The sequence below is a fragment of the Ammodytes marinus genome (assembly GCF_949987685.1).
Source record: "Ammodytes marinus genome assembly, chromosome: 23".
NCBI lineage: Eukaryota > Metazoa > Chordata > Actinopteri > Uranoscopiformes > Ammodytidae > Ammodytes > Ammodytes marinus.
The window spans coordinates 21,389,687-21,414,686 of record NC_137227.1 but is presented as its reverse complement, the minus strand read 5'-3'; the positions used below and the strand labels follow the sequence as shown (position 1 = coordinate 21,414,686).

The window sequence follows — 25,000 nt, the reverse complement described above, 5'->3', positions numbered from 1 at the left end:
GGGTGTACATATGGGTTTTGAGCCTTGATTTAAAGGCAGAAATGTAGGGGGAATCACATTTGTCAGGTGGCAGTTGGTTCCACAAGCACGGAGCAACTAGTGCAAAGTACATTTCTGAGAGTTGTGCCAGTGGCATGGCTGTATACGCTGGTCACCAAAAGAAAGTGATAGTCTACAGTAGCTCAGGAGAGAGTGACATCTCAATTCCACTTAACGACACCACTGATGAGAGTTCAGATGGCCAGAAAGATGATGATGGTGACTTTGTCATTGTGACACAATGACGCACAAATCACCCCACTACGTGGGGTGATTTGTGCGACAAGACAACTTTTTTTCCGAAAGCTATATTTCTTAAACAGTTTATTCCAGATCCAAAGTTTTTATTGCCAGGGATGCACAACATCCTGAAATATATGTACATATTTGAGTTGGAGACATAACTGTCAAGGCCTCACTTTAAAATCACTTTGAGTAAAAAGTTGCACAAATCACCCCACCTTCCCCTATATTTAGGGGAGAACGGGGTAATCTGAGCCACTTTTTACATTTGCTCCCCTGTAAGCAAGCTAAAATTATTTATCACTCAAATTTACACATTTCCCATTAATTCAGGATGTTTCCTATAGAAATGGGCATTAGCATAATTTTTTCAAGACAAAGGGCAGTGAAAATATGATTGTTTTAAAAAAAGTTGTCATGTGGCTCACTTTACCTCAGCTGTGGGGTAAACTGAGACAGACCAGAAAAATCAAGGGGGTAAACTGATCCACTTACTTTTTCCACTCTGAAACTACCATAACAACACATATTGTAACAGTTAGAATCCTGAAAGCTAGCCACACATTCCAGAACTAATGTCAGACTAGTAAAAGAATGATGGGGTTTGGTCAATTAAGCAAAGCAAATTTTCTAAACACTTGAAAGTAACTCTGAACAAAATCAAATACAACATATTATAATTCAAAAGGTTTTAATAAGATTCAAATGAAAGATAGAACCAGTTAGATTAGAACACAGTCTGGGGGTCAGAACACAGGACCCTTAGAGCCAGCTTGTGTCTGGGGGTCAAAGCATAGGAAAATCAGAACCAGCGAGAACAGCCTGGGACTCATAACACAGGAGAAGACCCAACTGGATTATAACATCAGTCTGTCATACTCTACAACTAGGCTTACTCTACATTCCAGCCCTGAAGGTTACAGGGAAAGATGAGAAGGTGCTCTTTCCGTGTGGTTGCCCCAGGTCGTCTTCCTGGTGTATTTCCTTGGCATGATGGCTTTTCTACAATGTGTATGACATTGAAATAAAACATATGTTATGTAATATTACATTAAAATATGTTTAAGACTAAACTTAACTTGTGCCTCATGGTGGGGGAAAGTGAGACAGTGTCTCACTTTCCCCCACAGCATTTGGCTCATTTTCCCCCACCACCACAATTTGAGAAAAAACTACCTCTCTTAGCATTTCAGGCTAATCTTTAACTGATATCATCACATGGTTTCATATGTTGGTAGTTCATCAACACGTATGATGGAAGTTTTTCTACGTGAATACATTTGCTTTGGCACAACAGTTGATTAAGTTGACAGCAAGAAAATGTACTTTTACATGCAAAATACCTATTTTGGTGAAAAAAACATGCTTACCACAGCACCATGAGGTCCTCTCTTTCAGGGCCATGGGGAAATGAGAGGGGCTTGAAAACATATATCTCACATGACAAAAATTTTTTTCCGTTGCCTAGATACAGGGGGTGGCTCACATTACCCGATGCCTCAGATTCCCCCGTTCTCCCCTATTATATATTTTTTAAATTGTATTAATCGTTTTATTTTATTTTTATAAATCTTTCCACTTTTCCCCTGGTAAGAATAAACGATTGAAGTACAAACCAGTTAATGTTCAACTCAGTATCAATAAAAAAAAGATTGTTTCAAAATCACTGTTTACTTTTATCTGAGAGTCAGATCTGTTTACACTGGCAACGCTGGTGAACTAAAGGGACAGTGTGTAGAATTTAGTGTCATTTTTCAGAATAGATTTCCTAAAAACACACACACACAGCACAGCACAGAACGCACATACTGCCTTGTACGTTTTTATATATAGTGGGCGTCCTGGGGAAATGCACCTGTTGGAAGACCAAGAAGAAGAAGAAGTAGGGGAAGGTGGGGTGATTTGTGCATTTTGGAAGTTGCAAAACCCCTTGTTTCTAGAAAACCGTGGAAGAAATTGGAAATGTGACCACATATTTAAGAAGAGCCATCCATTTGACTCATCCTGTAAAGAAGGGAGACACAAGGAATAAGATATAAGCACATTTAAGCTCAAAAAACTGTGTTTTGCCTTTCAAAGTAAAATTTCCATGATCAAGGTTTTTTGATTATTGTGTCTGAACAATTATAGACACGTTTGAAAACATTTGACACATGTTTTAGTGCTTTGGTATGCTACACTTTGAGTCTATATAGTTAGCACAATGTCAACCCTAAATTGCTGCATCATGCCTATTATCCAAAATTCTGGGGATGGGGTGATTTGTGCGCAAGGGCCTGGGTGAGTTATAAGTAAGTAAGTAAGTAAAATGTATTTATAAAAGCACATTTATGACAGTTTGCACTGTCCAAAGTGCTGTACATAGTGCATTCAGTAGGTAAACAATGAAGGTAAAATAACAATAACCAAAATAAAAGACGTAAAGCCCATACATCCACATAAACACAGATAGTAGTGCAGAGGTAAGTAAGTAGTGCAGAGGTTAATGGGGAGGAAACACCAGGGTGTACATATGGGTTTTGAGCCTTGATTTAAAGGCAGAAATGTAGGGGGAATCACATTTGTCAGGTGGCAGTTGGTTCCACAAGCACGGAGCAACTAGTGCAAAGTACATTTCTGAGAGTTGTGCCAGTGGCATGGCTGTATACGCTGGTCACCAAAAGAAAGTGATAGTCTACAGTAGCTCAGGAGAGAGTGACATCTCAATTCCACTTAACGACACCACTGATGAGAGTTCAGATGGCCAGAAAGATGATGATGGTGACTTTGTCATTGTGACACAATGACGCACAAATCACCCCACGTAGTGATTTGACAACTTTTTTTCCGAAAGCTATATTTCTTAAACAGTTTATTCCAGATCCAAAGTTTTTATTGCCAGGGATGCACAACATCCTGAAATATATGTACATATTTGAGTTGGAGACATAACTGTCAAGGCCTCACTTTAAAATCACTTTGAGTAAAAAGTTGCACAAATCACCCCACCTTCCCCTACTATAGAATAAATAACAAAACACATCTTCACCTCATCACTTGATATTGTGGAAAGACTTGAGGCAGTGGTGGATGGGTGAGTGAGTGAGTGTGTGTGTGTGAGTGAGTGAGTGAATGAGTGAGTGAGTGAGTGTGTGTGTGTGTGTGTGTGTGAGTGAGTGTGTGAGTGAGTGACTGAGTGAGTGAGTGAGTGTGTGTGTGTGTGAGTGTGTGTGTGTGTTTTTACCCGGGGTTTTCTATTATGATGCAAGCTAGAATCAATACACAACTTGGAACATATGTAGTTAAAGATGCAGTACGCGATTCTGTTGTCAAAATCAGTGAATATCTCCTCACGATCCGCTACCTGTCTGTACTGTGTGTGTGCTGGGTAAGAAATCCAGTGTTAATACACAGCCTAGGCTCTGTAAACTGGTATGTAAAGAAAGGAGGCCCATTGTAGCAAGCAACATGCCAGTTTACAGAGCCTAGGCTATAAATTAACACTGGATTATTTTTGAGGATACACACAGTACAGACAGGTAGCGGATCATGAGGAGATATTCTTCTTAATACACAGCCTAGGCTCTGACACACACACACACACACACACACACACACACACACACACACACACACACACACACACACACACACACACACACACACACACACACACACACACACACACACACACACACACACACACACACACACACACACACACACACACACACACACACACACACACACACACACACACATAGATTGAATCACAATGAGGCCCCTAATATAAGTGTAGAAAGCAAACAAAACAAAACAATTCTTCTTCTTCTATATTTATTTTATTGCACCACGTGAATCAGTAACCGTAAAGCATGTAATACAGGGTCATATCACTTTCCTTCATAGTACAAACAGTAACTTGTTTAAAGCTGCAGTGTGTAACTTTGTGTGTGTCAGAGAAGTGAAACATTTTCTAAGGTAAATTCTCATAACTGAAGAAACAGACTTGAAAATGTGATCCCTGGAACACTGTTTGAAGTTAGAAAGCTTCCTGAAAAGTTACTGTTTCACTGTTGTTGTTGTTTACAGCAGCAGGGCCCACAGTTTGGTTCACAAACATATTCTAGTCTTACGTTTGGTTCCAGGTTCCTCAAAATAAATTTGATTTATGATGATAGAATTATTCAATACTAAAGAATTACATGTAGAGAAAATATGTTTAGTAAACTAACTGCAGGCTCTGTGAATGTAAACAAACCCCCCTCCTCTGAAACTACACACTGCAACTTTAAATTAACATAACCAAGAATAACAAACAAATAATATAGAGCTGCATTTTAAACAGAGACACACAGAGGCACATGAACCAAAGCCTTGTTCTATACAGAGAAATGTTGTGACAACGAAATGAAGAAAGATAATTTGGTCTCTATGGAGATTTTAATTATATAATATGATTCGGTCGCACAGTTTTGTCTGGAAAAAAAATCCAAGAAAGGCTTTAAATCAAAATGTACAGACTGTTGATTTGAAAAAAATAAATAAAAATAAAAAAATTTTAAGTTAAATCTGGGGTGGAGGATTTGGGGAGAATATATCAGTTGGGATAGAGATTTGAATCCAAATACCTCAACCGCTCCACTTGTTCTCTTTGGTCCCTCCCCTATGGTCCCTCCCTGACACGCTCTACACCAACAAAGTCGGTGCCAAAGTGAATGGACAGTCCCAACAGCCAATAAGAACAGAGAATCGGAGCCTCGCTCTGATTGGTCAAAGTGTACAGCTCATGTTAACTTTGACCAATCAGAAATCACATACCCCAGCTTTAAAACCTTTATTTTTTTTAATAATAAAAAATCTAAAATCCCTTCCCTTTCGGCCTGGTCTCCATTCATTTCCACAAACAAATACAAACAATTTGATTGTGTTGTATAAGGATTACCAGAGTTCCATTGTCTTTGTATAGGAAAAAGGAATATTATATTAAAATGAAAATAATTATTACATTTTATATTCTTAGGATTTTGTAAATTCTTTCATGACTGCAGAAAGTGTTTTTTAAAAAAAGAAATTACGGGTTAAAGCTGCAGTGTGTAGAATTTGGGGTTTTATTTCCTAGCAGATTTTGTAGAAAGTAATTATAATATCCATAAGTACATTTAATTTAGTGCATAATAGCTGACATTTTTTTTTAAATATATTTTCTCATATATGTCCATATTTCTGCATATTTTGGACCAAGGCCTGGTACCGCCATCTTGAAAGTGTCATAGTTGGAATGTCATCAGGAGCATTGTTTAAAATGTAGAATTGTTCTTGTCCTTGAAGGCCACTGTAGCTTCTGTTATTATTCTAAAGGGTTGGGGTTACCCAGGGAGCGTTGCATTCTAGAACTTTGTAGCACTTTCTTGAAGATGTCATATTACACACTGCAGGTTTAAGCCTCACAAAAGAAAACTGTGCAGAACCTTTAAATCATACGAATATGCATTATGTTCACTTGGTAAAATGTTGTTTTTTCATTTAACAATAGCCAAGAACTCTGGCAGTGTTGTATAGTTAACAGTTAACCCAATATCCTACTTAATTATATATGTATCGCCACATTTCTTTTACACAGAGGAGTATATATAGTGTCATGAATAGTTTTGTTTATATTTTGCTGCACTTTGCGATTTCAGTTGTTACACGCAGACATTTAACACACACACACACACACACGCACACGCAGAGAGAGAGGGAGGGAGAGAGAGAGAGCGAGAGGGAGAGAGAGGGAGAGAGAGGGAGACAGAGAGAGAGAGAGAGGGAGAGGGAGGGAGAGAGAGAGAGAGGGAGAGAGAGAGAGGGAGAGAGAGAGGGAGAAAGGGAGAGAGAGGGAGAGAGAGAGGGAGAGAGAGACAGAGAGGGAGAGAGAGAGAGAGGGAGAGAGAGAGACACACGCACATGCACACGCAGAGAGAGAGAGGGAGAGAGAGAGAGAGAGGGAGAGAGAGAGAGAGAGGGAGAGAGAGAGAGAGGGGGAAAGAGAGAGAGAGGGAGGGAGGGAGGGAGAGAGAGAGAGAGGGAGAGAGAGAGACAGAGAGAGAGGGGGGGATAGAGAGAGATATATATACACACACACACACACACACAAAGACGCGTACATTAAGACACACGTAATATTTGGTCTTTAGGAGCGGATACATTCTTTATAGGGAGAAGGCCAACCGTTACCATTGTAGTATTTATTCAAGTATAACGTTTAAATATGGCTAGAATGAAACTGTTTCAAGACATATAAATTATACTGATTTTATATAAGCTCTATATGGAGTGTGTACAATGTTTTTTGAGGCATTTTCAACCATTCCTACCAAAAATAAAATAAAATAAAATAAAATAAAATAAAATAAAATAAAATAAAATAAAATAAAATAAAATAAAATAAAATAAAATAAAATAAAATAAAATAAAATAAAATAAAATAAAATAAAATAAAATAAAATAAAATACTAAATATTAATTGCGATATTATATTATATACATTATAGTAAACAGACTTCATTTTGTTTTTTATTGTATATTGATAGTTGTTCTGGAGATTTTTAATTTATCAATACATACATATATAGAAACCTAACCTAACTTAGTGGGTTTTTCTCAGCCAGATTTCTGCCGGTCCAATCAGCGAACAGAGGGAGTGGCTCAGAAGCCGGCACATGACATAACGTCACGACCAAACGTTATGCGATTGGTTGGCTGATCCAGAGTGGCACTGGGCAGATCCAATAGTTTTAAACTTCAACAGACACCCGCCTTCAAGTGAGTTAACGTTTGTCAATTGAGCGATTCCAGACCTTCTGTACAAATTAAATGAAGTACGATGGTCTGGTAGGACCAGGCTAAATGAAGTACGATGGTCTGGTAGGACCAGGCTAAATGAAGTACGATGGTCTGGTAGGACCAGGCTAAATGAAGTACGATGGTCTGGTAGGACCAGGCTAAATGAAGTACGATGGTCTGGTAGGACCAGGCTAAATGAAGTACGATGGTCTGGTAGGACCAGGCTAAATGAAGTACGATGGTCTGGTAGGACCAGGCTAAATGAAGTACGATGGTCTGGTAGGACCAGGCTAGGAAACCTCTGGGGCTGTTATAACATGTTGGACCAGTAGTGTGTATGTTTTATTACCTTATAGAAAAATTTCTTAAGTTTCTTAAGTTATAACAACAGAAACCAAAAAGTATTTTCAGTACTTTCAATGTTATGCTGAATAAACGTGGAGTGTGTGTGTGTGTGTGTGTGTGTGTGTGTGTGTGTGTTAGTGAGTGAGTGAGTGAGTGAGTGAGTGAGTGAGTGAGTGAGTGAGTGAGTGAGTGAGTGAGTGAGTGAGTGAGTGAGTGAGTGAGTGAGTGAGTGAGTGAGTGAGTGAGTGAAGTTTTTTGTGCAGAAAATAACACACATCATACCGGCCCATGCCTAGAAGAAATAAATACTTTCTTAGCCAGTAAAGAACGACATTCGTGTGTGAGGCCGAGTATCGTTTTACTGAAAAGGCCAAAAACCATTAGAAATTTTACTTTCATTTTTCAACACGGACACACACTGACCGACAGCTATTGACATACGGTACTAGTTCTGTTTATATTGCTGCTAAATGTGTGTGTGTGTGTGTGTGTGTGTGTGTGTGTGTGTGTGTGTGTGTGTGTGTGTGTGTGTGTGTGTGTGTGTGTGTGTGTGTGTGTGTGTGTGTCAGTTTGTCGTCGCTTCAATGTGCATATTGCAGAGAATGTTCAAGTTTAGAGTGATAGTGGAGTGTGTGTGTTTAAGCCACAGTTGGTGAAAAGGCTGTGTGTGTGTGTGTGTGTGTGTGCGCTACACGTGGCATTATTATTATTATTATTAGGAAATAGAAAATCATAAATTCTGTGTTCGTATGGACGCAATCATTGGTTTTTATCAGCAAACGGGTGTGTGTGTCTGTGTGTATTGTGGCATAGTGTTAATATTAGTGTGTGTGAGTGTGAGTCTGTCTGTCTGTCTGTCTGTCTGTCTGTCTGTCTGTCTGTCTGTCTGTCTGTCTGTCTGTCTGTCTGTCTGTCTGTCTGTCTGTCTGTCTGTCTGTGTGGTCTGTCTGTCTGTCTGTCTGTCTGTCTGTCTGTCTGTCTGTCTGTCTGTCTGTCTGTCTGTCTGTGTGTGTGTGTGTGTGTGTGTGTCTGTCTGTGTGTGTGTGTGTGTGTGTGTGTGTGTCTGTATGTGTGTGTGTGTGTGTGTGTGAGTCTGTCTGTCTGTCTGTCTGTGTGTGTGTGTGTGTGTGTGTGTGTGTGTGTGTCTGTATGTGTGTGTGTGTGTGTGAGTCTGTCTGTCTATCTGTCTGTCTGTGTCTGTGTATTGTGGTATAGTGTTAATATTAGTGTGTGTGTTGTGTTGTGTTTGTATGTGTGAGTCTGAGTGTGAGTCTGTCTGTCTGTCTGTCTGTGTGTGTGTGTGTGTGTGTGTGTGTGTGTGTTTGTATGTGTGAGTGTGAGTCTGTCTCTCTGTCTGTGTGTGTGTGTGTGTGTGTGTGTGTGTCTGTATGTGTGTGTGTGTGTGTGTGTGAGTCTGTCTGTCTGTGTGTGTGTGTGTGTGTGTGTGTCTGTATGTGTGTGTGTGTGTGTGTGTGTGTGAGTCTGTCTGTCTATCTGTCTGTCTGTGTCTGTGTATTGTGGTATAGTGTTAATATTAGTGTGTGTGTTGTGTTGTGTTTGTATGTGTGAGTCTGAGTGTGAGTCTGTCTGTCTGTCTGTCTGTGTGTGTGTGTGTGTGTGTGTGTGTGTGTGTGTGTTTGTATGTGTGAGTGTGAGTCTGTCTCTCTGTGTGTGTGTGTGTGTGTGTGTGTGTGTGTGTGTCTGTGTGTGTGTGTGTGTGTGTGTGTGTGTGTGTGTGTGTGTGTGTGTGTATTAAGGTGTGCTAACAGGAGTCCCCTTCAGGCTGTTGAGAGCTGCGTGGATTCTGAAGTGAAGTCTGGACTCCATCGAGTAATCCTTGTAGTTAGTCCTGAAAAACAACACAAAACACATCTTAACAATCTTAAAACAGACACATTTAAAGGGTCAGTGTGTAGTTTCAGAGGAGGGGGGTTTGTTTACATTCACAGAGCCTGCAGTTAGTTTACTAAACATATTTTCTCTACATGTAATTCTTAGTATTGAATAATTCTATCATCATAAATCTAAAATATTTTGAGGAACCTGGAACCAAACGTAAGACTAGAATATGTTTGTAAACCAAACTGTGGGCCCTGCTGCTGTAAACAACAACAGCAGTGAAACAGTAACTTTTCAGGAAGCTTTCTAACTTCAAACAGTGTTCCAGGGATCACATTTTCACATATCTAAAAACACAACCACTCCATGTGATTAATTTAAATGCATACGAAGGAGAGTTGGTAGAGTGACTTTGTGTGTTTAGCTGTATGCCTCAAAAAGCCCCGTAGGCAGGTTTGTAAACTCACAGGAATGCTTGGTATTTGGTATTTGACCCTCCGGCGAAATATACCGACGAATGATTCTAGGTGTAAATCACAACAACACAAACCAGTTGGACAGCTTTCTGTTCTCGTACAAGAGGTGTGTCAGTGTGTGTGACTGTGCGGTACACGGAGGTCAATACAAGTCTTCTGAAATGCTCAAGCTTGTGTATTGAACACAAACACAAGATTAAAACGAAACGTGTAAAAAGTAAAGGCTGTCAAACCATTAATTAATTTTTTTTAATTTTTTGGCATTTTCAAGCTTTATTAGACAGTACAGAGTTGAAATGGGGACACAGACAGAGAGAGAGAGAGAGAGAGAGAGAGAGGGGGGGGGGATGACCTGCAGTAAAGGTCCACGGGTCAGATTTGAACCCGCGACCACTGCAACGAAGGCCGGAGCCAATATGGTACGCGCTCTATCCACTACACCACCGGAGCGCCCCAAACCATTCATTTAGTTTGATCGTGATTATTAAACTCCTTTTTTTTCTCTAATGTTCAAAATTCTATTAATTTGCATTTTGTATTAGACATTGTGTTGCCTCAGGCTCATGTCAACACTGTCGATTTGAAATAAAATAAGTTCAATAACTTACTTTCTTTGCATTAATTTGATTCCCATTCAAGATAAACTGGAAATTAGACAGACAGACAGACAGACAGACAGACAGACAGACAGACAGACAGACAGACAGACAGACAGACTCACACTCACACACTCACACACAGTACTTACTTGGCGTTCTCTATGTATGCGGTAGCCTTGGCGAGGTCTCAGACAGACAGACAGACAGACAGACAGACACACACACACACAGACACACACACACACAGTCCAGGTAACACACACACACACACACACAGTCCAGGTAACACACACACACACACACACACACACACACACACACACACACACACACACACACACACACACACACACACACACACACACACACACACACACACACACACACACACACACAGTACTTACTTGGCGTGAGGGGGGGGATGCGGTAGCCTTGGCGAGGTCTCAGACAGACAGACAGACAGACAGACAGACAGACAGACAGACAGACAGACAGACAGACAGACAGACAGACAGACAGACAGACAGACAGACAGACAGACAGACAGACAGACAGACACACACACACAGTACTTACTTGGCGTTCTCTATGTATGTGGTAGCCTTGGCGAGGTTTCAGACAGACAGACAGACAGACAGACAGAGAGAGAGAAAGACAGACAGACAGACAGACAGACAGACAGACAGACAGACAGACAGACAGACACAGTACTTACTTGGCGTTCTCGATGTATGTGGTAGCCTTGGCGAGGTCTCCCTGCTGCTTGTACAGCAGACCCAGCTCATAGAGCGTGAAGGGAACCAGGTAGTGGTCGTACCGGATACGAGCCTCACTGGAGGGGATGGAGAGAGAGAGAGAGAGAGAGAGAGAGAGAGAGAGAGAGAGAGAGAGAGAGAGAGAGAGAGAGAGGGAGAGAGAGAGAGAGAGAGAGGGGGTTTATATCAATGTGTGAGAGAGAGAGAGAGAGAGAGAGGGAGAGAGAGAGAGAGAGGGAGAGAGAGAGAGAGAGAGAGAGAGAGGGGGTTTATATCAATGTGTGTGTGTGTGTGTGTGTGTGTGTGTGTGTGTGTGTGTGTGTGTGTGTGTGTGTGTGTGTGTGTGTGTGTGAGTGAGTGTGAGTGAGTGAGTGAGTGAGTGAGTGAGTGAGTGAGTGAGTGAGTGAGTGAGTGAGTGAGTGAGTGAGTGAGTGAGTGAGTGAGTGAGTGAGTGAGTGAGTGTGAGAGAGTGAGTGAGAGAGAGAGAGAGAGAGAGAGATACAGGGGTGGATTACTGCACGGACACACCGGCACAGGGGCCCAAGGGGTCCGGGGGGCCCTAAGCCAGAGATACTGATAGTAACTTTACATGTCGCATAGTCAAAGAGCTCAGTCACTGATGTCAATAACAGGGTCCAAAAAGGAATAGCCTAAATATATCATCATGGCCCCTCAACTAGTAGGGGAGAAATACAAAAGCAAGTTAAAACAAAAGCATTATTAGCTATGTCTTATGGGCCCACACACATACAGTAATAAGCTTTCTATGTGTGAATTCTATACTGTTCATGAAAAGTAGCTATCCACCCTGTATCTGTTGCAATGGGCCCCTCCATCATAGAACATGAGTCTGCAGACCAATCTGTACTGCTGCCTCATTAAGACAATGTTCCTTCTGCAGCTCAGGATTTGATGTAGCCTCTAAGATTTCCTCTTTAAGTGCATCAGAGGGATGGAGCTTGCTTGTGAGTGTGCGTGCATGCAAGAGTGTGTGTGTCTCTGTGTGTGTGTGTGTGTGTGTGTGTGTGTGTGTGTGTGTGTCTCTCTCTGCCCGTGTGTGTGTGTGTGCTTGTACCTGGACAGGACTTGTGTGAAGCAGAGTTCGGCCTGTAATAATCTCCCCAGGTGTTTCAGACAAAGACCCTTCAACATCTGCACCAGACAGCTGTCATCAGGGTGGAACTCTGAGGGGGCTGGACGGACAGAATACAGGGGGTGAATATAAACCATTCATGTGTGTGAGTGAGTGAGTGAGTGAGTGAGTGAGTGAGTGAGTGAGTGAGTGAGTGAGTGAGTGGGTGGGTGGGTGAGTGAGTGAGTGAGTGAGTGAGTGAGTGAGTGAGTGAGTGAGTGAGTGAGTGAGTGAGTGAGTGAGTGAGTGAGTGAGTGAGTGAGTGAGTGAGTGAGTGAGTGAGTGAGTGGGTGGGTGGGTGGGTGAGTGAGTGAGTGAGTGAGTGAGTGACTGACTGACTGACTGACTGACTGACTGACTGACTGACTGACTGACTGACTGACTGAGACACAGAAGTCATGTTATTTTTTTTAATTCTTTTTTTTAACCTTTATTTCTACAGGTAAATCCCATTGAGACCGGAGACTCATTTTCAAGGGAGACCTGTTCCCATTCCCACACACATTCACACACATTCATACACCGATAGCAGCAGCAGCAACCACGCAGGGTGCAAGCTAACTATCAGGAGACATTAAGGGTTCAGTGTCTCTTTTCAAAATTATTCCTTGCTGTGTTTGACAGAACTTGGGAAATACTTTAAAAAATTTAAAAATTCATAGTGGGGCTAATAATCCTGTCCTCAACTGTACAGAATAAACCAAAGAGAAGTGGGCCAAGAAATGACCCCTGTGGAACTCTCAAAGCTTAATATTAGAGATTTCAGGGAAAGCAGAGAAGTTTAAACAGATATGTCAGCCTTTCCTGGACTATATAACAGTACTGAAGGGACCTACATGACACCTCGTTGACTTTTTATTTTCTGCTTAACATTTAGTTTAAACAATGTCCTTAGAAACCTGTAAAGTAGAGTATACGCCATGTTAGGTGTTCATGTTGTCTTTTGTTTGTGTGTTCACTTTTTTAGCTGTGTGTTTGTTTCTTTAAAATAAAAAATCCCCAAATAAAGTATATTTTTATAACAGCTGCTGAAGGCCCAGAGGTGTTATGAACGTACTGAGGCCCCAGAGGTGTTATGAACGTACTGAGGCCCCAGAGGTGTTATGAACGTACTGAGGCCCCAGAGGTGTTATGAACGTACTGGCGTCGTTGCGGAGTTGTTCCTCAGCCGTCTCTATGGTGACCAGCAGAGCCTCGGTGCTGTCTCCTCTCTTTCCCACGATGGTGAAACCGTTCCACACGTACATCATCTCCTACACACACACACGCACACGCACACACACACACACACACACACACAGACACACACACACACACACACACACACACACACACACACACACAGACACACACAGACACACACACACACAGACACACACACACACAAATGAAGATTGAGAAACAAGAATTATCTAATTTTTTTCTTTATTTTTTATACTATTTATCTGTTCATCATATGTTTTAACAATTAGAACTTACAAATAACATTGTTAGCAAAATAGAATAGAATATGTTTATTGCCATTTGCACAGGTACGAAACATTAAAAGGTGCATTGGGATTCTTGTGCGAATCTCCGGTCAGCTCCTTCAATAAAAAACTATTATATATATATAAAATATGATAGCATTATAACAAGAAAAAAGCATAAAAGTAAGAATAAGTAAGTGGTAGTAACAGCTAATTAAATAGTGTACCAGTGCGGGGATGAGCAGGGGGACGGGGTTAGCAGCTTTGTAGCGTCTGGATTTCCTCACAGCAAACTTCTCTGTTGGGATCGACTTCCCCGCCAGACGCTGCTTCAAACCCTCCACCTGCCTACACACACACACACACACACACACACACACACAGACACACACACAGGTAAACACACACACACACACACAGGTAAACACACACACACACACACACACACAGGTAAACACACACACACACACACACACAGGTAAACACACACACACACACACACAGGTAAACACACACACACACACACACACAGACACACACACAGGTAAACACACACACACACACACACAGGTAAACACACACACACACACACAGGTAAACACACACACACACACACACACACACACAGGTAAACACACACACACACACACAGGTAAACACACACACACACACACACACACACACACACACAGGTAAACACACACACACACACACACACACACACACACACACACACACACACACACACACACACACACACACACACACACACACACACACACACACACACACACACACACACACACACACAGGTAAACACATTTTGAACCATAAGGAGACACTCAAAACCATTATGAGTAGGACTTTAGGGCTTTTCGAAGCACATCCAGTGTGATTCCAACCCGGGTCTTGCTGTGAAGAGGACTGTGTAACTATAGGATCATTTTGTAAGATAACATAAGGACATAAACATTATAGGGCTGTAACCAACTCACAATTCCATTTGTGTCTTCTCACACCTCGAGACAGGGTCGTGGCTTTTCGGTTTCGATACTCATATTGTTACCCATCCCCTAGTCTGGCTTGACCACTTTCGCTAGCGTCTATTAAGCGCTGGCGTCGGCAAACAACGCTACGCCTCCATTGGCTGCTTCCCGGGGTTAGCCCCGCCGTAGATGATTGTGATTGGTTTAAAGAAATAAAAACAGGCCAGCCCAGTTTCCCCCCCGAATAGACGGCCCTAAACGGAGTGCTTCCAGACCATACTACTTGCTGTAGTTTGGTCTGGCTTTGCGAGACTACCTAGCCCCAAACGTAACTCTCAAACCAGGGCTTAACCTGCAAAAACATTTCTTTGAAGGAAAAGAAATTCAACTTCCTAGAATTGAATTCAATTTTTTATTAGACAGTGTGTAGAGACCGAGGTGAAATGTGTCAGAGAGGGGAATGACATGCAGAGAACGACCCGGGACAGACAGACAGACAGACAGACAGACAGACAGACAGACAGACAGACAGACAGAGAGGGGAATGACATGCAGAGAACGACCCGGGCTGGATTCTAACCCGGGTCTGCTGTGAAGAGGACCATATAACTATAGGATCATGTTGTGTTGACCTTAGTTATGTTTCAATGAGGACAGACTGACCTAAACAGTTCCACTATGTCTTCCCCAGTCTTCTTCACTTCCTCCTCTGACATCATGCTCAAGATGGCCGCCTTCTGGTACACGTAGATCGCCTGGAAACACAGAGACGGACTTAAAGGAGCAGTGTGTAACTTTGTGTGTGTCAGAGAAAGTGAAACATTTTCTAAGGTTTATTCTCATAACTGAAGAAACAAACTCTTCAAAAATAAAGCACAATTCCCCCAGTCCGCAGACTATTGGCAGATTCCGGATTATAATGGAGAAAGTACTTATTGTAATTAACATTTTTAAATTTCTTTTTACAAATGAAATTATATTATATTATACAGTATGTTGCCTGTGCATGCGTGCGTGTGTGTGTGTGTGTGTCTGTGTGTGTGTGTGTGTGTGTGTGTGTGTGTGTGTGTGTGTGTGTGTGTGTGCGTGTGTGTGCCTTTGGCGTGTGTTTGGCATGTTTGTATGCGTGCGTGAATGCGTGTGCGTTAGGTGCACGCGTGTGTGTGTGCTTTTGGTAGGCGTCTGTCTGTCTGTCTGTCTGTCTGTCTGTCTGTCTGTCTGTCTGTCTGTCTGTCTGTCTGTCTCCCTCTCTGTCTGTCTGTCTGTCTGTCTGTCCGTCTGTCCTACCTTGGACCAGCGGCTCTCCTTACAGAGCAGGTCAGCGTAGTAATAGGCCTTGGTCCAGTCCTGCTGGTAGGAGTGAGTCTGTCTGTCTGTCTGTCTGTCTGTCTGTCTGTCTGTCTGTCTGTCTGTCTGTCTGTCTGTCTGTCTTACCTTGGACCAGCGGCTCTCCTTACAGAGCAGGTCAGCGTAGTAATAGGCCTTGGTCCAGTCCTGCTGGTAGGAGTGAGCCCACATCAGCTCCCAGTAACACAGGTGGTGGATCTGCTTCCACTCCTGCTGACTGCTGATGCATTCCTCATACCGGGCACGCGCCTAAAACACAATACAACAGTCAACAGATATATACGTTTGTTTGTTTGTTTGTTTGTTTGTTTGTTTGTTTGTTTGTTTGTTTGTTTGTTTGTTTGTTTGTTTGTTTGTTTGTTTGTTTGTGTGTGTGTGTACAGACAGGTATCAGATCATGAGGAGATATTCAAAAAGTGATTTTGGTGAGGGTCTTCAAAGACAGACAGACAGACAGACAGACAGACAGACAGACAGACAGACAGGCAGACAGACAGACAGACAGACAGACAGACAGACACATAGACAGACAGACAGACAGACAGACAGACAGGCAGACAGACAGACACACACACACACACACACAGACAGACAGACAGTTTCCAGACCTTCTCAAAGTTTCCTCTCAGCGTGGCGATGCGAGCGGAGTAGAACAGGATGATGGAGCCCTGAGGGACAGACAGACACAATGGAGGTCAGGGAATTCATAGTTTTTTTACAGACAAAAATTAAAATCAACAATAACATGTTAAGTTTTTGCTAGAGGTTACATTTCTTTGCGAATCATGAGATTGAATATTTCCATATGTTGTGCAGACGTACATTGTGTCTATCTGTGTGTGGAAAGTTTGTTTATATTATTGGTATTTCTTTGTATTATTTTAACATGTTCAATAAAGTACTTTCATAAATCTCTTTTTCTTTGGTGTTTTTAACGTATGGCATGTGTGCAATGTTGTGTATATATTATCGAAATAAATAAACTGACTAAAAAATGTATTAAAAAGACTTACTTCAGACAGACAGACAGACAGACAGACAGACAGACAGACAGACAGACGGACAGACGGACGGACGGACAGACGGACAGACGGACAGACAGACAGACAGACAGACAGACAGACAGACAGACAGACAGACAGACAGACAGACAGACACAGAGACAGAGACAGAGACAGAGACAGAGACAGAGACAGAGACAGAGACAGAGACAGAGACAGAGACAGAGACAGAGACAGAGACAGAGACAGACAGACAGACAGACAGACAGACAGACAGACAGACAGACAGACAGACAGACAGTTTCTTACTTTGGGGTATTTCTGTTGGTAGGGTTCCAGCAGTGCTTCAGCCTCCACCAGGTTCCCTTCTCCGGTTCCTGAACAAACACATTCAGATTATGAGAAAATATGTTTAGTACTTTCAGTGTGTGTTAATTCTAGCGCCCCCCTTTGGACTAAAAGCGGTAGTGTTTTTACCACGCCAGCTGTTGTTCCTGGGTGAGCGTATACCCATGACAAAGGCATTAAGAAAAACTATATAAAAATAGCATTCTTTGCACTGATGGTCTCGTTTGATGTCACATGTAATTTATGATCATCAGAGGAAAAATGAGACTGTTTCAGAAATATTTAAAAGTTCCTCGTAGCAGCTTTAAATTACCAAAATGTACATGATATTCACATTGTGTGTGTGATTATGTGTGTGTGTGAGTGTGTGTGTGTGTGTGTGTGTGTGTGTGTGTGTGTGTGTGTGTGTGTGTGTGTGTGTGTGTGTGTGTGTGTGTGTGTGTGTGTGTGTGTGTGTGTGTGTGTGTGTGTGTGTGTGTGTGTGTGTGTGTGTGAGTGTGTGTTTTGTTCCTACCCAGAATGAGGGAGACATAAGTGTTGTAGAAGAGCAGAGTGAGGGAGCAGAGAATGGCCCGCAGACTGTGGCTAGACGCGCCCTCTCTCAGCTGGGACAGACCAAAGCCCTGAGAACACAGAAACATCAACAACATCATTGTCCTTGTTTTTATTGTTTTTATTGTTTTTATTTAATTTTTTATTTTATTTATTTTTGTTTTGTTTTATGTCTACTATGTATGATCCCTGTATTTTTATTCATGTGAATTTTTTAGGAGATGCCTAATCAGGGACAGGGGTTGCAAATTAGTTTCGACTAACACCTGTATGCGTGGCATCTGTTTTATGTTTTTATAATATGAAACAATGTTTTTAATGCATTTGTCCTTAATAAAGAAATATCAAACAATGGGATTATTAAATACTGGGAGACAAAAATATATTTTCTTAGCTGCTTTTCTACAGGGTAACACTTAACAGTTCTTTTTTTCTGGGTTGTACCAGGGTGGGAAATTAAAGGAATACTTCACCCATACTGAACCAGCGTTCTATCATTATAAAATCACTATTATAATATAATGAATGAGGTTTTTCTTCCCTCAGTCTTCCCTCAGTCTTCCCTTGGCCCAGCTGTCCTGTTAATCCTAACCCTACATTTTATCATGTGTGATGTCACACATGGTAAAATGTAGGGTTAGACAGTGAGACCATAAAACACTCTTTCTGCCTTTTCTCAGGCTAGGATGAACCGATTTCTAAAATGTTTTGCACATTTATACTCCATAGGATCTCAGCGACGATTGTTCTACTGACCCTGTTTCCTGAGAACCCGATGAACTCCAGTAACCTCAGAATCCTCTGGGGCAGAAGAGACAACATCTGGAAGAAGAATCACATCAAATCAGAATGAAATAAAATATTAAATCACGACATTTGTAGAAATAAACATGTGTATGTTATCCCAGCGTCTCATTTTTGGGGATTTGTATATTTTTGGCAGAAAATTGGGATATCTTCTCCATTTTCACTAACTAACTCAATTACTAGTCTTTTCCCAATACCTGCAAAAAGCTGATACAGTCACTACAATAAAATGTATAGTAAGAAGCCCAGGAAAGTCTTAAAGGCCTACTTCACCGGTTTAAATATGAAGGTGTATTGAATCCTGAGATCCTATGTAGTATAAATGTGCAAAAAAAATTTTAAATCGGTTCATCCTAGCCTGAGAAAAGGCAGAAAGAGTGTTTTTTTAACCCTATATTTCTCTTTCTCGTGACATCACAGAAAGAGAAATATAGGGTTAAAAAAAAACTTACTTTGTAAATATTACTGTGATGTCACAGTAAAAGACATCACAGTAATATTTACAAAGTAAGTCATTTATACTACATAGGATCTCAGAATTCAATACACCTTCATATTCAAACCGGTGAAGTAGGTCTTTAAGAAAACTTATGGAAGTCAGTAAAGTAAAATTGGATGAGAAATTTACAAAGTTTACATGCAAAACATTTTCGACCAAATTTTTCGATTAAGGTCCATTCTTCTGGTTAACAAAATAAATCAGATAAGGTGTTTACATGGTCAGCAGCTATATAGTAATATTCCATTTTACATGTCAATCAGCATATTCTGAATAAACCAGCAACATTAGTAACACAAGAAGTGGTAGACAATCATTCCCTTCCATCCAAGGAAAATGAACACTCTTTGCGTCATAATCTTAATGCATTGTCTTGTATTGGTTTTTTTTAAAGCCAAAAATGACACTTCTACCTTTAAACCTGCAGTGTGTAGAATTTTGGGTTTTATTTCCTAGCAGATTTTGTAGAAAGTAATTATAATATCCACAAGTACATTTAATTTAGTGCATAATAGCTGAAAAATATGTTTTGAATTATTATTTTTTCCCTTAGAAAGGGTCTCATATATGTCCATATTTCTGCATATTTTGGACCAAGGCCTAGTGCCGCCATCTTCAAAGTGTCATAGTTGGAATGTCATCAGGTGCATTGTTTAAACTTAAGAATTGTTCTTGTCCTTGAAGGCCACTGTAGCTTCTGTTATTATTCTAAAGGGTTGGGGTTACCCAGGGAGCGTTGCATTCTAGAACTTTGTAGAACTTTCTAGATGATGTCATATTACACACTGCAGGTTTAAGGAGGGTTACACAGACTAGTTCAACAGACATAAACCAGGGCATGCGCAGCAAACTGTAGCAAATGTTGGAACGTTTTGTGTAATGAAAAAAGTAATAATCCAAAAAATCTAAGATCTAAGAATAAAATAAATAATATAAAAAATAAATCATAATTCTAAAAAAAATTGTTTTCTAAAAATAAAATATAACCAAAAAATAATAAAAATAATTGTCAAAAGTTAAATTCTGTGAACACTTCCAAAACTTACCAACTTGAAGGAGCGAATAAAATAGAATAAATAAAAAAAAATAAAAAATAAATAGAAATATTAAAATCAGTGAATTAACTCCTCACCAGGTTGAAGGATCCGATGCCCAGCTTGACTCCGCCCTCAAACTGTCTGAACGAATCAGAAGCCTCGTCCTGAGATTCATTCAGACGATTCTGACACTCCCTATTGGACGAGAAGACAGTGATGTCACAGATAGATGGATGGATAGAAAGAGAGAGAGAGAGAGAGAGAGAGAGAGAGAGAGAGAGAGAGAGAGAGAGAGAGATAGATAGATAGATAGATAGATAGATAGATAGATAGATAGATAGATAGATAGATAGATAGATAGATAGATAGATAGATAGATAGATAGATAGATAGATAGATAGATAGATAGATAGATAGATAGATAGATAGATAGATAGATAGATAGATAGATAGATAGATAGATAGATAGATAGATAGATAGATAGATAGATAGATAGATAGATAGATAGATAGATAGATAGATAGATAGATAGATAGATAGATAGATAGATAGATAGATAGATAGATAGATAGATAGATAGATAGATAAACTCACTTGTAGATTTGGTAGCTTGTTCGAATCTTGATGCCTCCTTTGATGAAACTGATCATGTTCTCATCCTGTAAGAAAGAGAGAAAAAGAGGGAGAGAGAGAGAGAGAGAGAGAGAGGAAGAGAGAGAGAGAGAGAGACAGAGAGAGAGAGGAAGAGAGAGAGAGAGAGAGAGAGAGAGAGAGAGAGAGAGAGATTTTTTTTAGATTTTACAAAAATAGTTAATTCACATATTTGTTATTCAACAGACAGACAGACAGACAGACAGAGACAGACAGACAGACAGACGGACAAAGACAGACAGACAGACGGACAAAGACAGACAGACAGACAGACAGACAGACAGACAGACAGAAGTTCTTACTTGTACAAACGTCAGCGTGGCTTTCTGCAGAAGACACTCGGCATAGCAGATCTCTGCGTGCATCTCCTCTGTAGACACACACACACACACACACACACACACACACACACACACACACACACACACACACACACACACACACACACACACACACACACACACACACACACACACACACACACACACACACACACACACACACACACACACACACACACACACACACACACACACACACACACACACACACACACACACACACACACACACACACACACACACACACACACACACTTCGTTATGATTTCATGTGAGTGAGTGAGTGAGTGAGTGAGTGAGTGAGTGAGTGTGTGTGTGTGTGTGTGTGTGTGTGTGTGTGTGTGTGTGTGTGTGTGTGTGTGTGTGTGTATGTGTGTCTATGCGTGCGTACGTGCGTGTGTGTGTGTGTTTGTGTGTCTATGCGTGCGTACGTGCGTGTGTGTGTGTGTGTGTGTGTGTGTGTGTGTGTGTGTGTGTGTGTGTGTGTGTGTGTGTGTGTGTGTGTGTGTGTGTGTGTGTGTGTGTGTGTGTGTGTCTCTGTGCGTGTGTGTGTGTGTGTCTCTGTGCGTGTGCGTGTGTCTCTGTGCGTGTGTGTGTGTGTGTGTGTACCTTCTTGTAGGTTGGTCTGCTTGCTGATCAAACTGGATATAGATCCAACCACAGAGTTCCTCTTCCTGAACCTGCACAGACAGTTTGGTTTTAGACGTTAGATTTAGATTTTATCGCCAAATGACGGACATAAGTAAAGCCCCTATCTCACTGGGCTGATCTAAAGCCCCTATCTCACTGGGCTGATCTAAAGCCCCTATCTCACTGGGCTGATCTAAAGCCCCTATCTCACTGGGCTGATCTAAAGCCCCTATCTCACTGGGCTGATCTAAAGCCCCTATCTCACTGGGCTGATCTAAAGCCCCTATCTCACTGGGCTGATCTAAAGCCCCTATCTCACTGGGCTGATCTAAAGCCCCTATCTCACTGGGCTGATCTAAAGCCCCTATCTCACTGGGCTGATCTAAAGCCCCTATCTCACTGGGCTGATCTAAAGCCCCTATCTCACTGGGCTGATCTAAAGCCCCTATCTCACTGGGCTGATCTAAAGCCCCTATCTCACTGGGCTGATCTAAAGCCCCTATCTCACTGGGCTGATCTAAAGCCCCTATCTCACTGGGCTGATCTTAAGCCCCTATCTCACTGGGCTGCGACTGTTTGCGACCAGTTGGAGACTGCATTCGCGAGGGAGTCTCTAAACTGTCTCCAAACGTTCGCGGAGGTCTCAATTTCCTCTCATGAGTCGCAGAGCCGCGCAGTCCTGTCGCTTGAATTTTGAACATGTTCAAAAAAAGTGTGCGACAAATCTAGTCTCAAAATAGTCTCAGAGTGGTCGCAGGTGTGTCGCACGCGTTGCAAACCCTTCTCAATTTAGTCTCCGCGAGTCAGAAAGTGCGAGAAGTGTGAGACAACTTTGCGAGGGTTTGGCGAGTGTTTGGCGACATATGAAACTAAATTGTGACTGATTTGCAACTAAATGAGACAGACATTCCGTTCATGCGACGCTCGCCAGACGTTCGCGAGACATAAATGCTTCCGGCAAGCTTTGGCCAGGACATTCGCAAACGTGTCGTGAGGAACCAACTCAGTGAGACTGCAAGTGATAGTTGTCGCTAATTCGCATATTTTCTCACAATTTTGTGTCTCCAACTTGTCGCACACTGTCGCAGCCCAGTGAGATAGGGGCTTCACAGAGACAGACCGTACATGTTAAAGGAAAAATGCTTTTGCTTTACTGAATATCCCTGTGTTCCAGTCCCCATACTTTCTGCTATATAGTATGGTAGAAAAAAGATTTAGGATGTCCCGATTCTTGTGGCCAGATTTAGGATGGTTAGAAGTACCCGGATGTCCTACTTCATGCGGCCAAGATTGTTAGTGTTGAAAAGTGCATTCTATTTGGGCGATTCTGACCCACAATCCAGTGCGAAAATTAAGTGACGTCACATCAACAGAGCCTCCATATGAAAACAAACGGGGATGAGACGGATATAAAAGCAAGAGGCAAGATCAAGGCGCAATGTTATGATGAAATAAGAGAGTAAAAGTATGTCCCAATAGTATGCCTACTGCATCCTAACTAGATTATTTTTATCGTCGGATGTAGTATGTAGAATAGAAAAAAGAAAGAGTATGCGATTCGGAACGCAGGGTGTGTCTAACCTTTGACATGTCTGTAAGGTAGAAAGACAGACAGACAGACAGACAGACAGACAGACAGACAGACAGACAGACAGACAGACAGACAGACAGACAGACAGACAGACAGACAGACAGACAGACAGACAGACAGACAGACAGACAGACAGACAGACAGACAGACAGACAGACAGACAGACAGACAGACAGACAGACAGACAGACAGACAGATAGACAGATAGATAGATAGATAGATAGATAGATAGATAGATAGATAGATAGATAGATAGATAGATAGATAGATAGATAGATAGATAGATAGATAGATAGATAGATAGATAGATAGATAGATAGATAGATAGACAGACAGACAGACAGACAGACAGACAGACAGACAGATACATACCTCTGACAGGTCTGTAAGGCCTCTTTGATGGTTACCATAGCAGCCTGTATGTCTCTCTGTTCAAAGGTCATGGTCGCCTGCATCACCAGAATACTGCTGTAGCCCAGAGCGTGGTACATGCTGTCTCTACGCCTGGACAGACAGACAGGTAGACAGACAGACAGGTAGACAGACAGGTTAATACATGCTGTCTCTACGCCTGCAGACAGACAGGCAGAACAGTGTTAAGCTGTCTGTCTGTCTCTACGCCTGCAGACAGGTAGACAGACAGACAGGTAGATACATGCTATCTCTACGCCTGCAGACAGACAGGCAGACAGACAGGTAGACAGACAGACAGACAGACAGGTAGAACAGGGTTATACATGCTGTCTCTACGCCTGCAGACAGACAGGCAGACAGACAGGTAGACGGACAGACAGACAGAGTTCAGTTTCTTTTAAGATTATTCCCATTAAGATAATTGTGACAAACAACCCCATAGTGTGTGACAACAATTGTTGTCACAATGTGTAAGGGTGTCTTTGATGATTAATTTCTTCTTTATTACAATAAGTTGGAAACTGAGAGGGGTACACATTTCAAGCCAACACCTTAAGCTTCAATTTAATGTAGAAATGACAATTGAAAGATGTTTAGGTGATAAGCAATTCTCACTAGAGTAAAAAGTGTGCCTACTTACCCCGGTCTCCCCTACAACAGCCCTATCACACACCATCGGTAGCATTCCCCAAGGGAATGAATAAAATATCCATCTATCCGACTGCTTACCATGGTATCACAGACAGACAGACAGACAGACAGACAGACAGACAGACAGACAGACAGACAGACAGACAGACAGACAGACAGACAGACAGACAGACAGACAGACAGACAGACAGACAGACGTACCATGGTCTGAGGAGCTCCAGAGCTTCAGAGAACTTGTCGTTGAGGACCAGGTTCAGAGCGCACTGAGTCTCCTGGATCGCCGAGTGCAAGTCCATCTGACACGCACTGCAACACACACACACACACACACACACACACACACACACACACACACACACACACACACACACACACACACACACACACACACACACACACACACACACACACACACACACACACACACACACACACACACACAC

General features: G+C 41.7%; 1 protein-coding gene across 2 annotated transcripts in view; it reads right to left on the bottom strand.

The window, feature by feature from the left end:
• Positions 1-25,000, bottom strand: part of ttc39b (tetratricopeptide repeat domain 39B) — a 40,300-nt gene that overhangs the window by 2,551 nt on the left and 12,749 nt on the right. The window contains exons 3-19 of one of the 2 annotated variants that reach the window (XM_080052036.1): positions 24,759-24,863; positions 23,865-23,996; positions 21,881-21,951; positions 21,233-21,300; positions 20,874-20,938; positions 20,374-20,473; positions 18,692-18,757; positions 17,898-18,006; positions 17,345-17,412; positions 16,643-16,702; positions 16,122-16,283; positions 15,351-15,442; positions 13,929-14,049; positions 13,374-13,485; positions 12,176-12,293; positions 11,061-11,177; positions 7,571-9,280 (exon numbers count right to left, since the gene is read on the bottom strand). In XM_080052036.1, the coding sequence (XP_079908162.1) occupies positions 9,184-9,280; positions 11,061-11,177; positions 12,176-12,293; positions 13,374-13,485; positions 13,929-14,049; positions 15,351-15,442; positions 16,122-16,283; positions 16,643-16,702; positions 17,345-17,412; positions 17,898-18,006; positions 18,692-18,757; positions 20,374-20,473; positions 20,874-20,938; positions 21,233-21,300; positions 21,881-21,951; positions 23,865-23,996; positions 24,759-24,863 (1,663 nt within the window). In that variant the 3' untranslated portion in view covers positions 7,571-9,183. Of the gene's footprint in view, positions 1-7,570; positions 9,281-11,060; positions 11,178-12,175; positions 12,294-13,373; positions 13,486-13,928; positions 14,050-15,350; positions 15,443-16,121; positions 16,284-16,642; positions 16,703-17,344; positions 17,413-17,897; positions 18,007-18,691; positions 18,758-20,373; positions 20,474-20,873; positions 20,939-21,232; positions 21,301-21,880; positions 21,952-23,864; positions 23,997-24,758; positions 24,864-25,000 lie in introns of those variants that run through there. The other variant, XM_080052037.1, reaches the window with a different exon arrangement.